Below are 17500 nucleotides of genomic sequence, written 5' to 3'. Positions count from 1 at the left end.
ATTAATCTTTCAATATTTTTGTTACGTAAAACGAAAGAATAGTAAAAACGGTTATAATAATAATGGTTGCAAAAATTCATGGAAGAAAAAAATAAGGGAAAAAAAAAAAAAAAAAAAAAAATTATATATAATATATATCAATCAATATTCTTCGATATTAATTTATCAATCTTCGTGAATTAAAAGCACAAATATTAATAATAATAATAATAATAATAATATTAATAATAATAATAATAATAATAATAGTAATAATATTAATATTAATATTAATAATTCTATAAAAATGTATGAAAAGAAAAAAGTATTTCAAACATTTTTTAATATCAAATTTAAAAATTTTCTTTTTGTTTGTTTTTCTCTTTTTTGTCTTTCTGTTTTTTTTTTTCTTTTTAATTTATTTTTGTTTTTCTTCTCTCTCTCTCTCTCTCTCTCTCTCTCTATTTCTCACTTTCTTCCTTTCTTAGAAATACGAGTAATATCACGGTGGTTCATTTTTTCGCAGTTCATCATAAAATGTCGACTACGCGAGAATTATTTCGTTTTTTTTGCTTTCTCGAGTCAGCTTTATCGTCCCCATCAACTTCTTTCTCTTCCGGTGGTTCCTCATCCTCATCCTCCTTTTCTTCCTCCTCCTTCTCCTCTTCCTTATCCTCCTTCTCTTCTTCTTCTCCTTTTTTTTTTCTCATCTCCTTCTTCTTAACCTTCTCCTTCTTTTCCTCTTCCTCTTCCTTTTCCTTTTCCTGTTTCTCTTGCTCCTCCTCTTTTTCGACGTCATTCTTATTCCTTTCCATCTTCTCAGTTTTGTTCTGGGCTTCCGTGATCATTGGAATTTCGTTCCCATCTCGGTCAAGTTTTACCCATTGGTAATTACCCGGCAGTGGTATTTCCTTCTCGAAATCGAAGTTCCATCTTTTTTTAGCCTGCGATATTCAACGAGCTTGTATCTTTTTTTTTATTTTTCTGTACGAATTCAAATTTATTTGCCTTTTTCTTTTTAAATTGGTTATGTGTATCTATATATATATATATATATATGTGTGTGTATGTATGTATGTATGTATGTATGTTATTATGCAAATGGGAAAATAGTGACGATATGCATCATTAGTTGTTGATAAGTAGAACATTGATTAGAATTATATTAGAAAGAGATGAAGTATTTGTTATGAATATCTATATTTTTCTTTTTTTTTTCTTTTTTTTTTTTTCTTTTTTGTTTATTTTTTAATCGATATAATACGTTCCCTATTAATTAGATTTGATCAGAAAGAAAGAAAGGAAGATCCATGTGAAAAATAATCTCTTATATTTTTGGAGTCGTTCGTCGAAAGAGAGAAATATTATGGTGGTGGTAAAGGATAGGGGAGGGAGTTTGGAAACGATTAGGAGGGAGATTAGATTTGACGTGCTTAAGAGTAAGAAATTACTTTTTAGGAATCCAATTTTTTTTTTGTTCCTTTTTTTTATATTTCTGTTCTTTTTTTTTTTTTTTTTTTTTATGTTTAACTTCGACGCGCTCTACCGTATTACATTTTAATGGTTTCTTTCTTTTCTTTCTTTTTTCTGTTTTTTTTTCTTTTTCTTTTTTTTTTTTTTTTCTTTACCTCTTCTCGATGTTTGCGGACCTCCTCGAAGAAGCAATTAGCAACGTTGTCCTCAATGCCAGTGTTTAAATCACGCGTTCGACCACCTCCTATTTCTTCGTCCTCTTGAAAGAGCCTTCTGCGAACGCTCCGAAATCTTATGCCCTCTTGAACGTCGACGTTCCTATCCTGCATCGTCAGACGAGCCCTGTGACATCGAAAATTAGCCAATAAAATATACGATTGATTGATCATGAACCAAAAAAAAAAAAAAAAAAAAGAAAAAAAAAAGAAAAGAAAAACAAAAAAATGAACAAAGATTTAGAATAAATCAGTCAATGAAAATGTTAGACCATATATATCTATATATATAAATAAATTAATCAAGTCAAACTTATTTTTCTAAGTCACTATAAACGTTCAGATTAAAGTGAACATTTTAAATAATAAAAATGTTACATAGGTTCGATAGGTTCAATTAAACAAATTTAAATTAATTTATTATTATTAACGTTTTATGAAAGATTCATAAAGACATATATATATGTGTGTGTGTATATATATAATTATTAAATAAATATTAAATATAAATATTTAGAAAACATTGAGTATTAGATAGTCGACATTATTCGATCGGTTCGCAATATAAGTGTATTATATCATCGGGAATAAAAGAAGAAAAAGAAATGAAATATTCAAATAAGAGATACACGTATAAACTCATCGATCCGTAAACAATGAAAACAATTTTTTCTTTAGCATTGTAAACATTCTTTCAGAACATTATTTTAATGAAACTCGATTTACGCGCATATTCCATTTATTTATTTATTTATTACTTCTTCTTCTTTTTTTTTTTTTTTTCTTTTCTTTTTCTTTATCAATCATTACGCCATGTTGCATTGTTAAACGTTTATAAAGAAAAAAAAAAAAAAAAAACAAAACGTTGGCGTTGTAAAACAATTTTTCTCATTCTATCGTTTCTTTCGAAACAATCGATAAGAGAGCAAAGAGAAAAAGAAAAAGAAAAAAAGAGAGAGAGAGAGAGAGAGAGACAGAGACGTACGTTCGTTCGTTCGTAAGTACTTACTTTAGTTCTAAAGTCAATTTCTTTCTATCGGTACTTACACAATGGGCTCTACTAAACGTGCATGTGCAAAGACTCACGTTTTAGCTGTTCGCTAATCAGTGACTCGACACGCGCCACACGCATATGCTTTCCTTCCTCCGGTACGCGCGTTCGTTTATGTTTTGTAAACAACGCTACGTAAACGCAACGTGTGCCTCTGTCTCTCTTTCGTAACTTGTGTTTTTTAAATGCGTATATATATATATATATATATATATATATATATATATATGCGGGTGTATGTATGTATGTACATATATATATATATATATGATCTATGTATATAAATATGTATGTATGTATTTATGTATCTAAGCGTATCTAAGCTAAGCGTATATGTGTGTCTTGTGTGTGCGAAAAGAGAAAGAGAAAGAAAAAGAGAGAGAGAGAGAAAAAGAGAGAAAAAGAGAGAGAGAAGAGAGATTGTTGGCATTGTTGTCCAATGTGCCGTTGCACGGATGTGTTGGAATGCAGTTCGTTTCCGGTATGAAACCAACTGCACGTTCGGTATATCCTATGGAAAATGATGTATGTGTACTTATACTTTGGATTATTATGTATATTACATTTTTCTTTAGATCTTTTTCGTTTTTCTTTGTTATATTTTTTTCTTTTTTTTTCTTTCTCTCTCTCTCTCTTTCTTTCAATCATTTCTTTCGAGCACGATGTTTATCTTAAAATTGACGATGAGAGTATACTTTAATTTTTTTTTTTTTTTGTTTCCTTTTTGATTTTTTTTAATTTCTTTTTTTTTTTTTCTTTTTTCTTGTTTTCTGTACGCAATTTCTTAATTGCACGATAAGACGATTAGAATATATAATATATATGATTTTCTTTTTATTCTAATTATATGCAAATGGCTTGGTATATCCTTTGAAAGAGATATATTGTATATTTTATCTTTCGTTCGAAGATTTTTATTTTCAATTAATTTATTGTTGATTAATCAATGTTCCTTTTTGATCGATTTGTTTTGGATAAATTTGTCGAGATAAAAATGATAACAATTTTTCATCTTCTTTTAGTTTTATCTCACTTTAGATATTTTATTTTGCGCATTTATCGATTCGTTGTATATGCAATGATTATGATAATACGTTTAATAGTAATTAAAATTGTCTAATAAAATGATTAGAATATAATATACATATATATATATTTTTTTTTTAATAATGTCAATTAACGATAACTATGAAAGTGCTTTTAAAAAAAAATATATATATATATATATATATACATGTGCATATACATAATATTCTTACGTAATTCGTATTAAATTAATTATACGTATTACGCAATAAACTAATCCCTTGTTAATTAACGATTATGTACTTTTATGTCATACATATATATATATATATATATATATATATATATATATATATATATATATATTTCTCTGTTGGTTGATAAAATCGATGCGTAGTTATGACACGTCACTACTTGTTTTTATTTTGGAAAGTAGTTTCTAGAATTTGTAACGAGAGAGAGAGAGAGAGAGAGAGAGAGAGAGTGAGAGAAAGAGAGAGAGAATGAATGAATGAATGAGTCAGGAGAGAGAGAAAGAGAGAGAGAGAGAGAGAGTGAGACGAAAAAGTCAAATAGAGGTGATAGAAATAATTTAAATACTACAACGTGGAATATTATTGTTCCTTTTTCGTTTATCGTACTCTTGCTATTAGAGGTGACTTTAAGGCATTCATAATGGATAGATATAGGTAAATAAGAATTCTGAGTAACAGATAGTTTATAATACGACGACGAGGTGATACATAATACGTCTCTCAGTATAAATAAGAACGTCGTAGTGGTAACATCGAGTAAAAGGAATATTACAATATCATATCGAAGATAAAATTTTTACGTTAATTAATCGTGTAAGTATTTAAATAATTTATACAATTTACATTGATAACAACTAATATTGATAACTATTATTATAATATAGATTCTCTCGTGATTTTGTTGTTTAAAAATTAATTGAAAATTTATTTCATTGTTTATATTGTATACATTAATAATTTTTAATGAGATCAAATAATATTTGAATTTTTATCTATTAGAAAGTAAAATGTATCTATCTGTCTCTCATTCTCTCTTTATAAAAGAGAGAGAGAGAGAGAGAGAGAGAGAGAGCATAAGAGAGAGAGGGAGAGAGAGAGAGAGAGCATAAGAGAGAGAGGGAGAGAGAGAGAGAGAGAGAAAGAGAGAGAGAATCCATTCTGATTGACGCAATTTAAGTCGGTCGTAAGAGAATCCGGTACGATCGTAATTCTCAACGAACAAGGTATGAGAGGAGATTGCAAATGGACAAAGAGAGGTTGGATATTCTCTTGAAAGAAGAGGAGAGAGAGAGAGAGAGAGAGAGAGAGAGAGAGAGAGAGAGATAGAGATAGATAGATAGAGAGAAAGAGAGAAAAGGCAGATATGCACCTGCTCGAGCTTTACAATATGCATCCGCCGTTTATGGTTGCACGACATTTTATGATGGTCATGTTAACGTTTTCTCAATTCTCTCTCCTTCTCTCTCTCTCTCTCTCCCTCTCTCCCTCTTTCTCTCTCTCTCTCTCTCCCTCTCTCCCTCTTTCTCTCTATCTCTGTCTCTTTTTTTCTTTCGTTAGACAATGATGAGAGATCGTTCATGTCCACTCATCGATCACGTTCGAGAAACTCGATAGCTGGCTTGCTTAGTCTCTCTCATAAACACTCTCTTTCTCTCTCTCTCTCTCTCTCTCTATCTCTCTCTCTCACTCTCGATTTTTTTCTTTCTCTTTCTCATTCTCTTCTCTTTTTCTCTTTTTCTCTTATTCTTCCTCTTTTTCTTTTCTCTTTCTGTCTGTGTCTCTCTGTCTCTCTCTCTCTCTCTCTCTCTCTCTCTCTCTCTGTCTGTCTGTCTGTCTGTCTTTCTCTCTTTCTCTCTTATATTTCTCATTTCTTAATAAACCGATCGAAACTCGTCGATTATTCGCAGTAATATATCATCAAAGTTAATGTCTATCCGATGAACCTTTCATTTATACGTACCACATAGTGATTTAGTGATAATCAGATTTTATTTATGTATCTCTTATATCGGTGTGAGATATTTGTGTAATAAGTATGTTTATAAGTATTTTTTAAATGGTCTGGACCATTAATGAATTTCTTTATTTCGACGTTCGTTCATATGAAAATTTTTCATTGGAAATTTAATGTCAGAAAAAAAAAAGAGGAAGAAAAAGAAAAAGGAAAAAAAAAGAAAAAAACAAAACAAAATAGATCTTTCTTCGCAATTTAAAATAAGACGGAAAATCGTGTTTTTGATATCATTTATATGTGATTTAATTTTGTACCATTTTTTTTCTTTTTTTTTTTTTTCTTTTTCCGTAGGAATTAATTTCTGATGGAACTCGCATGAATTGATTTATTTATTTCATTCGATCGATGTTGTAGATTTATCATTGGAATTAATTTTCGATTTTTCTTTTTTCTTCTTTTTTTTCTTTTTTTTCTTTTTTTTTTTTTTTTTTTCTTTTTAAATTATATTTAGATCCTTCGATAGAGGATATTTCTATGTAAAAAGGAAAGAAAAAAATATTTTTTTCGAATAAAATGATGTTGTGACAATTATTAAATAAATATTAATAACAAGTGGAATTAATAAAAAAATATAAGATCGTTATAAGAATTCACTTTTAATGTGATCTTCTCTGTTTGAGTTTTGATTTACATTAAACCGGATAAATAAATTTATTAATAACGTTATAATAAAAACGTTATAATACCGTACCAAAATAATGATTAGGATTTAACATAATATCGATATTATTATGAATTATTATAATGAATTTTAACAAATACATCGATTTATATTGCATTATTCTCGTATTATTTTTATTATGATAATTAATCGAATATGACGAATAAAATATTGAAACTTTTAATTTTTCTCATTGTTTAGAAATCTTATTATTATTTTATAATACGAATGTTAATGTGTTAGATATATATATATATATAATTCGTTTATTTTGAAAATTAATTCATTAAACGATTTAATGTATTGCAGATCAAATTATTGAAATTAATTGAATATTAATACGAATGTTAGATTTATTTCGTTTATTTGATTATAAATTTTTCTCTAAACAGATGATAAATATAGTTTAAGAAAGAAAACCAGTTATTGGTTATTAACAGGATATCGCGTCAAGAGTTTGAATGACTGAGAATTACTCGTCGTACGTTCACTTCTGTAAGGAGCAACGAAGCAACGAAGCAACGAAGCAACGAAGCAAGCAACCAAGCAAGCAAACAAGCAAGAGTTCTTTCTCTTTTTCTTTCTTGTGTGTATACCCTAGCGGACAGGTAGTACGAGTTCGAGAGCTCGAACGTGTACACGCCTTTCCCTGACCTACTTCCACGATGAACTATTCTGAACGAGAGAGAGAAAGATAGAGAGAAAGATAGATAGAGAGAGAGAGAGAGAGAGAGAGAGAGAGAGAGAGAGAAAGAGAGAGGAAGAAAGACCGATTGCACATTCGATTCTCCTATTACTTATTTTACTTTGTGCAATTTCATGTCGATCATTCAAAGACATTCATTGATTTATATTTCAATGAAATCGATATCTTGATAATTTGATCATATAATGTTTCTAAATTGTCATTATATTTATTGAAAATCATGTTTAAGTTTTATATATATATATGTGTGTGTGTGTGTGTGTATGTAAGTGATTTATTATTGATATTTTTTTAAATAAATAACTCGCTCGTTTGGTAGGAATATTTTTTGAGTCATGAAATATTATAGATTATAGATTATTATAATAAAATATTAAAATATAAAAATTCGTTATAAAAAACGTTCAATATTCGATCATAATCATGATAGCTTGAATCAATGATGATCGTATATTTTTTTTTTTTTTTTTTTTTTTTTTTTTTTTTTTTTTTTTTTTTAGATAAACATGTAATCAATTTTATCAATTATATTCATCGATGAATCATTTATTTATTTATATAAATGTTTATACGTTAACAAGAATATATTGTTGACAGTTGTTTTATAATAAATATTAAAAATAATAAAGAAAATTATATCGTATAATATAAATTTAAGTTCAACTTAGGAATTTAATAAATAAGAAAAAAAAAGAAAAAAAAAAATGTATACTAAAACATTAGTTACTATAGAGAGATCATTATACGACAGTGATATGATTCACATGATCGTAGAAAAAAAAAAAATTGATTAAAAGGTATACTCAATGAAAGATCACGTATGCGAATAAACATACACATACACATATTATGTGCGTACATATATACATATATACATACATAAATACACACACATACATGCATAAGTTCAACATCTATCGTTTGTTGTCTCTCTTTTTCTTTCGATTGAACTAACCAATTTTAATTCACTAACTAAATCATTGCTCCTTTACAATTATCAATCTTTCGTATCTAATCCTATATATATATATATATATATATACACCTTATCATCGATGTATTTAATAAATTAATTATTAGAATGAAAATAGAAAAGAAATTATACGTTTCGCAGGTGACAAAAGAAAAGTAAATAAAGTAATAGAAAATAATTATTATTATTTTAAATTTAATTTCTATACTTACTGATTGTTTAAGTTCTTCTCTCTCATTGTTTAATAGAAATTAATTTTTATAATACAATTTGATTTAGATTTCACGAAATTAAAGAGAAAAATAATTATTACACGCAATACTTGTGGATGTTTAAAGATCACGTGATTTTCTTTCTTCCGTTTTTTTTTTCTTTTTTTTTTTTTTTTTTTTTTTTGTCAATGTTTACGATAAATTATTTGACACATTTGAGTACTACTCGCGTAGGTAGGAGTTACGTACGATGAATGGCGTCTTTGGTTTTGATGTTGGATTTTAAATGTTCCGAGTATATTAGAAAGACGGATCGATAGTCGGACATAGTCTCTCTTCGTCGTCGGGGGTGTGGACGCGTACTAAAACCAACTGGGGTGCTTTTATATTTCTACGCATGCGTGGTATGTATCGCAAACGAGATATCGTTTTGCCTTTGCGCATTCGCACGACTATCGATAACCAGACAAGATTTTCTCTCTTTCTCTCTCTCTCTCTCTTTTTCTCTCTTTCTTTGTCTCTCTGTTTCTCTTGTTATCGATATCCATCTACTCTCGTTCGACTGTGAATTAATCGATATTATCGAATCATATATATCGAAATATTCTTCTCCTTTTTTTTGTTTTCTTTTTTTTTTTTTGCATAAGATGTCCGAAATCACAAAAAGCTCGATTGTTTTAAGAAGAAATTATTCTGATTATCTTTTGCTATAATTATGGTGATCATAATGATCATTAATAATTTAATTAGATAGATTTAATTTAATTTAATTTAATTTAATTTAAGATGACCGATATCAAAATAGTTTTGTTTTAAAAAGGAAATTATATTACGATGATTTTGTTATAATCATGAAGATCCTATAACGATCATAATAATACGATTAGAATATAGATTAATTATTATATGATAGTAATTGTCTTATAATAATTATTTCATCTCAATTTAATATCCAATCACGGCGATCGTTTAATAATTTTTTTTTTTTTTTTCTGATCGAACATAACGATAATCCGAAAATTATTACGATCATTTTTAATTATGATACTTGTTTGATAATTATTATCATCATTACCAATAATAATAATTGTCTGATAATAATTATTATGATTATTCGTGATTCGTTATTAAATTGAGAACATTACTGTGAAAAACTTTTCTATGTCTATTTAAGGAAAAAAAAAAGAAAAAAAAAAGAAAAAAGAAAAAACAAAGCAACAAAGAAATTAATTTTCTAAACTATACAAACCAAAAAAAAAATAATGCTTCGCACGATTGGCCCTCGATAATATCATCCGATTTGTGGGAAACAATGAGACGCCAGAAGAAAAATCTTAATCTCGAACTTTCAATCGATCTAAACTTCTTTTTATCTTTATCTCTTCCTCTTCTTCTTCTTCTTCTTCTTCTTGTTCTTCTTTTTATCTCTATCGTTTTATCAAATTGAATGAAAGAAACGATACAAGTTAATTTATTGCCTATTCTTTTTTCTTTTTTTTTTTTTTTTATACTCTTGTGTACGATGTATATATGTATGCATGCATATATATGTATGTATGTATGTATGTATTTATGTATGTTAACGCATACACTAAATACAAATAATGAAATTTCACATTAATTTATATATATATATATATATATATATATATATATATATATATATATATCAAAAGTAATGTCACGTTAATAATTTATTTATTTATTTATTTATTTATTTATTTATTTTTTTCTATATATTTAAAATATAATTTAACGTTTATGACTTTAATCAATTATCAATAAGAACGTTTATAATTAAAATAATAATAATAATAATAATAATAATAATAATAATAATAATAATAATAATAGTAAGAAGAAGAAGAAGAAGAGGAAGAAGAGGAAAATAACCAAAGATTAAAGAATCGATCGCGAAATGGTAATAGAAGATAAAAGAGAGTTGTTATGTTCGTTTCTCTCTCGCGACACGTTAGAAGCACCGAGTGCAACTGGCCTACGAGGTGAGACCACTAGTCACTTGCATCCCGGTTGCAGCTGACTAGCCTAGATTCTCATTGCGAACTAACCGTGCTCTGTTGCACGCATGCGCGAGTGTCCGTTAACCGGCCGTTTTATTTTATGTATATATATATATATATATATATGTGTGTGTGTGTGTGTGTGTGTGTGTGTGTATTATATTACATTACTTTATATATATTATATATTATATATATTATATATATATATATATATATATATATATATATATATATATATATATATATGGATATACGTATGCATGTACATATATGTATTTACTTATGTACGTACACACGTACGTATGTTATGTATATGTGTATATGTATATATGTATTTATGTAGGTATACATGGATATTTATTCGTCCCACGATGCAAATTTATCGGTCGAGGAAGCACACCGGATGATTTTCCTGCCACGTCCTTTTAATAAAACTATTTTTCTTTATTTTCTTTATCTAGAATAGATTTGAATTCTAATCTATTATATGATATATATTTGATTCATTTCTCGTCCGATTGCATTTATTATTTATACTTGTATAGTTATATAATTAATTAATTAATTAATTTATTAATTTATTTATTTATTAATTTAATTATATATTTAATTAATATTTTTTATACCGTTTTTATAATATTTAATATTTGTCCTGTCATAATGTATTATGACTATTAAATTACAATTTTATTCTTTTATTATATAACATATTATAATAATTATTTATGATATTATAGATATGGACAGTATCATTGATACAGTATAAAAAGGGAAAAGAGAAAAATAAATAAGATAAATAAGTTTATAATAAAGAAAAAAAAAAAAAAAAAAAAAAAAAAAAAAAAAAAAAAAATAGCAATACAATCTCACAACGTAATTTTGACTTGATAAGAAGATTAGTTTGAAATAACTTATCAATAAAATAAAAATTATATATTATAATGTTTACGTTCACATTAAACGTTCTATTATATATAATAATATAACGAAAGAAAAATTATTATCGAATAGAATAAATTCGTTATTATATAAAATTTCATTGAGATACTTTTTCCGTCTTTAACGACATCACTCGAATACAATTCTAATTGTAAATTTTTTTTTTCTTTTTTTTCTTTTTTTTTTTTTTTTTTTTTATAATCATACAAGAGAGTCCTATGTGTTATATATTCTTTTCTTTCTAATAGTAAGTTGTGTGAGAATCTTCGAGAGTACCACTTCCCGCCATTCTTTATCGACTTCTCGTCTCTCCTTTTCTCTTCTCTTCTCTTCTCGTCTCTTCACGTCTCGTCTCGTCTATTTTCTCACGGAAACGTTACCAGTTTTCTTCCTCTTATTTTTTTTTTCTTCCCTCTTTCTTGGATTCTCTACTTAGATCGCTAGACAGAGAGAGAGAGAGAGAGAGAGACAGAGAGAGAGGGTCATCCTTTCCCGAGGTTTCTTCATTTTCTAAGAAACTGATATAAAAGTACGAAGAATCGTCGTCCTTCGTAAAGTACCTCTCTTCGATTAATAATAATAATAATAATAATAATAATAATAATAAAAAAACAAAAGAAAAAAAAAAATAAATAAATAAAAATTTATTTTCAATATCGGCGATTAACTTCGAACGAATTAAGATAATTAGAAAATAAATTAATTCGGATTAAATTAGGAATAGTAAATTTACGAAAGAATGACAATTTTCAATCGATAATTGCGCTTGATTTTGATTTCGATGATTTGTTTTTTTTTTTTTTTTTTTTTTTTTAAGAAAATCTTATACGAGAGATACATTAGTTTGCTCTTTAAAATTGTAATAATACGAATAATCTTGTTTTCTCGTTGAAGAGGAAAAAAAAAAAAAGAAGAGAGAAGAAAAGAAAAGGAAAAACTTCTTAAGACGATAACATGAGAAATTTTAGCGTTTCGATACTTGAGATTTTTGCGCGATAAAGGGAAAATTACGCGTTTAAACCTTTCTTCCTTCTTCAGCCCTCTCCCCTATTACGTTCGTACATATCGAACAAAACTTTTTCATATTGCACCCTCTCATAATTAAACGTCAAACATAACCTAGAAAATAAATCTTATTGCAGTGTTTGCATGAAGAAAATATTGACATTATTCCGTTTTCTGTTCTACTTTCTTTTTTTTTTTTTTATGTCGATGATCAAGAAAAGAATATATATATATATATATATACATATACATGTACATATGTATATAACTATTTTATCTTTCTATCGAACGTTATAAAAAAGAGAAAAAAAAGACGTTTACATATATTGTAGTATAAAACGTCCTTCGATTACAGTTACTTCGAAATGATCGGAATATCAATAGATGCGTCAGAGTTATTGTTTCGTTAAACAATGTCAAGAACACCTGACACAACGACGTTCTCTTTCTTTTTTTTTTTTTATATATATTGTACCATACTTTCCATTGATTCGATCTATGTTTTGTGTATATAACAATGAAATAAAAAAGAATGGAAAGTGTTAATATATATATATATATATATACAAAAGAGAGAGAGATACGTTGATTATATTAGAAATAGAATATTAGAATTTTAGAATTTTTTTTTTTCAAATCTAACGATATAAACGAAAAAAGAAAAAGAAAAAAAAATAATTAATTGTCAGTTCTCCATTGAAATGCAAATCTTTCTAGTTATTCGTTTAAGAAAAAAAAAAAAAAAAAAAAAAAAAAAAAAAAAAAAGAAAAGAAGATTTACTAAACGAATGGGCGATAAAAATTCTTACGTAAGAATTATTAACATGAAATTAAATTGCAAATAATAATTGAAATTTTGAAAAATGATCAACCTATATAAAAATCTTACGAATACAATGATCTATTTAAAAGTTAATCGAATATCGCTTCTCTACTTCCTCTACTTCTTCTTTAACGGCTTTCATGCGAGAAAATAAGTACCGGCACGGGAACGTACCGTTCTTGAAAGAAGAAAAGAAAAAAAAAGAGAGAGAGAGAGAGCCGAACGTTCCGCTTTGCGACTCGTCGAGGAAATGCGATGCCTCGAAATTCTGCATAAGCTTTTCCGCCTGTTAAATCCGCTCGAGGTTCACGAGCCTGGAACGACTTTTTGTCCTTTACGAGGAGTCCCTTTCTTCCCCTCCTCTCTCCTTGGCAATTGCTCTTTTCTCTCTCTCTATTTTTTTTTTCTTTTTTTTTTTATCATTCTATTTTAATTTTTTGTTTACAATTTCTCTCCCTCATCCTCTTCACCCTTCCTCCCCTCCTCTCCCCGTCCCGGATTTATTATTATTTTTCACGAATTCTTATCTTCATTGTCTTTCTCTTATAGTTTTCACTTCGTTTATTTTCTTTTTTTTTTTTTTATTTATTCATTTTTTGTTTTGTTTTTTTTTCTTCCCCGAAGAACAGAAAATTGACATGATTTGTCTGTTTCTAATCAGACTGTTTCAAATTTTTTTTTTTTTTTTATTCGTTACTCCTGTATCAATGAAATATTATTGGAAATAAGGAATTTTTAATCGACCAATCGATCAATCAATCAATCAATCAATCAATTCAAACTATTTATTTATTCATTGTTTCGATTATTATTATTATTATTATTATTATTATTATTATTATTATTATTATTATTATTATTATTTATTCTTCTTTTCTTTTTTTCTTTTCTATTACTTTTTGTATAGAAAAGAAAAGGAAAAAGGAAAAAGGAAAAAGGAAAAAGGAAAACCTAAACCAGTTTCAGCCAGAGTCAACTTCGGCCTTAACTTCGCAAACGTTGCCACTGTGGTCTTTCATGGTCCGATCATGTGACTCGCATAAATAACATTCTCTTGGCCGAGAACGTGTACCTGATTAATATTAACGTTCGAACGGAGGGACCGTTACTAACCCGAAGAAACAATATGTCTATCTACTATGGTGGTCGAAAGAGAAAGAATTGAAAGATTTAACTAGGATTCTTTTCTCTCTCTCTCTCTCTCTCTCTCTCTCTCTCTCTCTCTCTCTCTCTCTCTCTCTCTCTGTTGAAGTCGATACATTTTTTTCTTTTGCAATTGATTCTAATCATTCGTTAAAAAAAAAAAAAAAAAAAAAGATTGTATCGAATCGTTCTTATTTTTTTTTTTTTTCTTTTTTTTTCTTCATAATTTCGATCTATATCTTTGCTAATCGATCCCAATATTGTAATTTGTTTCATTTATTTATTTAATAAAAAAGAAAAAAAAAAAATGTCGATAATTACAAAATTAATACTTCCATCATAATATTAATATATCTAATTGATTCTGATACTATCGATTTTATCTTCTTTATTCCCAAATAAAACTTTATATTCGTTAGACATTACGTTTGTTTCCCTTTCTCTCTCTCTCTCTTTTTTCTTTTTTCTTTTTTTTTATTCCCCCTACCTCGATTACCTTCGCTCGAAAACATTGTTTCGTTACTTCGAATTAATTCCAAACATTTATTCGTTTCTTACAATCGAAGAAATAATATTAAAAAAAAAAAAAAAGAAAAAAAAAATAAAATAAAAGAAAAAAAAGAATATTATTTCTACGATTAATAATATTAATAAATAATTATTAATAAAAATATTATTTCTTCGACAAAATATTTATTTCGTAATCGTAATTATTGTCAAATTATTTATTCGTTTATGAATATTTGACAAGAAATTCTTCGATTAGGTTATTTCTTAAACTAACAACGATATTTTCCTACGTTCATAAACATATTAATTTTATTTTTATCTTTAACTCACCCACCCATCCTTACCACTCAACTTCCCCCCGTCCCTCCCTCCCTCCCTCCACCCCACATTGAAATACGACGAAATACAACCAAAAACCTATTATTATAGTATAACCTTGGAAATTCGTCGAAGGTTAGAAGAAGAGAGAGAGCGAGAGAGAGCGAGAGAGAGAGAGAGAGAGAGAGAGAGAGAGAGAAAGTAAAAAAGACAAGAAAAAAAAAAAATAAATAAAATAAAGAAAAACATTGGATCTAAATTATGTTAGAGGATAAGAGAACTGTTGCTTTCACTTTTAACGTTTGTCCTTGACTTTGTTATCAAGCCTCATAAAACTCACGCGAGTCGTGTTTCTTCGGGCAGTAGTTTAGTTGGATCTAGTATAGACATATACATATATATACATATATATATATATATATCTATATATATACACATACATAAACACTCACATACACTCATATATACATATTCAACAAAGTAGAACACGGACGTACGCACTATCGTTAATCTGTTCGATGTTAGGAACGACTTTAACGAATTCGGTTATTATCGTTTGCTTATGAACTAACGTTGTTATGCTCTATTATGACGTATTTGTATATGTGTGTATGTGTGTGTATGTTAGAATAATGAATATTATAGCGAGCAATGTATTTTTACTTATTATTCATTTATTTCCACTCGTCTAACCTTCCGCAGTGCATTACCTAATCAAGCCTTCCACTACTCTTATTCTATCTTCGTCATATTTTTGAAGGTCGTATCGTTTAAACGCTTCGTCTAACTTTCTCGTTTAACATTATTAATCGTAATTGCTATATAATTTTATGGGATAAATTTTTTTTTTTTTTTTTTTTTTTTTTGAATGGAAGATGTACATGTGAAAATATCGTATAAACGTCAAGTGTATAGAAAGTGTCAATAAACGTTTAATTATTATCGACTGGCATAGAAACGTGCGAGATGATTTTTCTTTTCTTTTCTTTTCTTTTCTTTCTTTCTTTCTTTCTTTCTTTCTTTCTTTATTTATTATCTTTTATTTTTATTTCTATTTATTTCCGTATTGTTTCTTTCTTCATTTTCTTCCTCTTCTTTATTTCCTTTTTTTTTTTTTTTCCTTTCTTTCTCCTCTTTTTATCGGAGCATAGTGATCGCGCTTCGATTAGATTTGAAGAAAATGATTTAAAGAAAACGACAAAAAAAAAAAAAAAAAAAAAAAAGAAGATAGAAAGAAAAATGGCCGATCAGTAAAAACGTTGTCCAATCTAATTATGTTTCTTTCGTGATTAATTTCAGTTCGACGATATCTCATCGTAGACGTGGAGAGGAGGCATTGAAAAAAAAAAAAAAAAGAAAAAAAAAAAGAAAAAAGAAAAAAAATAAATAAATAAAAAAGAGAAAAAGGACGAAATGAAAGAAAGTGATTCTCATGAATGGAATGCATATTCATTCGTTCATTCATTCCTTCCTTCATCCGTTTCGTTCGTTTGAACGAAACGAAACGAACGACGAATGCATGCATGTGTTGGATTGCGTTCTTGTTTCTCTCGACGGATCTCGACATATGCTAAAATCTTTCGTGCCAACTGTCGCTTCCTGCATATATCCACGTACCTTGAAATATATTCCCTCCCGCGAAAAGAAATCACTTTGGTTACGCTTCGCTTAAGTTAGACCCACTCGCGTTAGGTTGGTAACAAACATATTCTTATGTGAATATACATTTGTGTGTGTCTGTGTGTGTGTGTATGTATCTTTACGTATCTATTTATCTATCTATGTATCTATGTATGCATACATGCACGTATGCATGTACGATTACGTGTGTACATAAGCGATATGGTGTATTCCGTAATACATATTTCAAAAAAAAAAAAAAAAGAAAAAGAGAAAAAGAGAGAGAGAGAGAGAGAGAGAAATTGTAAAGATTCGTTCGGGACAAAATTAAAAAAGATTATTCTCTTATCTTTTTTATTTCTTTCGTTAGAAATAGAAAATAGTGATATGGAGTGATAAGGATAGAGAAAGAGAGAGAGAGAGAGAGAGAGAGAGAGAAAAGAAGGACAAAAAAGATGACTTTATACATTTATTTATCTCTCTCTTTAATCAATTTTTGATCTATCAAGATTTTTCTTTTCTCCCTCTTTCTATAATTTCTTCATTATCTCTCTTTCTCTTTCTCTCTCTCTCTCTCTCTCTCTCTCTCTTTTCTCCATGATTTTCCCTTTACTTATCTACCAATCTATTTATCTGTCTGTCTAATCTATTTATCGTTACATCTCATGGAGTTTTTTTCTCTTACATGGTAAACGAAAAAACGTGACTAGTTCTCGATCACGAACAAAGAAGAAGTGATGCTATGCATTTGATGTCAATGACCTCTAACTTCC

The 17500-nt window shown here is 27.8% G+C and overlaps 1 protein-coding gene and 1 long non-coding RNA gene across 14 annotated transcripts in view; one reads left to right on the top strand and one right to left on the bottom strand.

Moving 5' to 3' along the window:
• LOC124431422 overlaps positions 1–17500 on the top strand; it is a 69905-nt gene that overhangs the window by 6532 nt on the left and 45873 nt on the right. For 6 of the 9 annotated variants that reach the window (XR_006943997.1, XR_006943994.1, XR_006943996.1 and 3 more), the window contains exon 1: positions 4116–4592. The exons of the other annotated variants lie outside the window; for them this stretch is intronic. This is a non-coding gene — a long non-coding RNA (uncharacterized LOC124431422). Of the gene's footprint in view, positions 1–4115; positions 4593–17500 lie in introns of those variants that run through there. 9 annotated transcript variants of the gene reach the window in all.
• Positions 378–17500, bottom strand: part of LOC124431420 (UPF0329 protein ECU05_1680/ECU11_0050-like) — a 24657-nt gene continuing 7534 nt past the window's right edge. The window contains exons 1-5 of one of the 5 annotated variants that reach the window (XM_046979337.1): positions 10239–10395; positions 9595–9772; positions 8595–8907; positions 1608–1794; positions 378–923 (exon numbers count right to left, since the gene is read on the bottom strand). In XM_046979337.1, the coding sequence (XP_046835293.1) occupies positions 510–923; positions 1608–1781 (588 nt within the window). In that variant the 5' untranslated portion in view covers positions 1782–1794; positions 8595–8907; positions 9595–9772; positions 10239–10395 and the 3' untranslated portion in view covers positions 378–509. Of the gene's footprint in view, positions 924–1607; positions 1795–8345; positions 8542–8594; positions 8908–9594; positions 9773–10238; positions 10396–17500 lie in introns of those variants that run through there. The other 4 variants (XM_046979336.1, XM_046979338.1, XM_046979334.1 and 1 more) reach the window with 4 other exon arrangements.

Source organism: Vespa crabro, chromosome 21 (genome assembly GCF_910589235.1).
Source record: "Vespa crabro chromosome 21, iyVesCrab1.2, whole genome shotgun sequence".
Classification (NCBI taxonomy): Eukaryota; Metazoa; Arthropoda; class Insecta; order Hymenoptera; family Vespidae; genus Vespa; species Vespa crabro.
The sequence above is the reverse complement of the archived record's forward strand: the minus strand, read 5'-3'. Positions and strand labels throughout refer to the sequence as shown.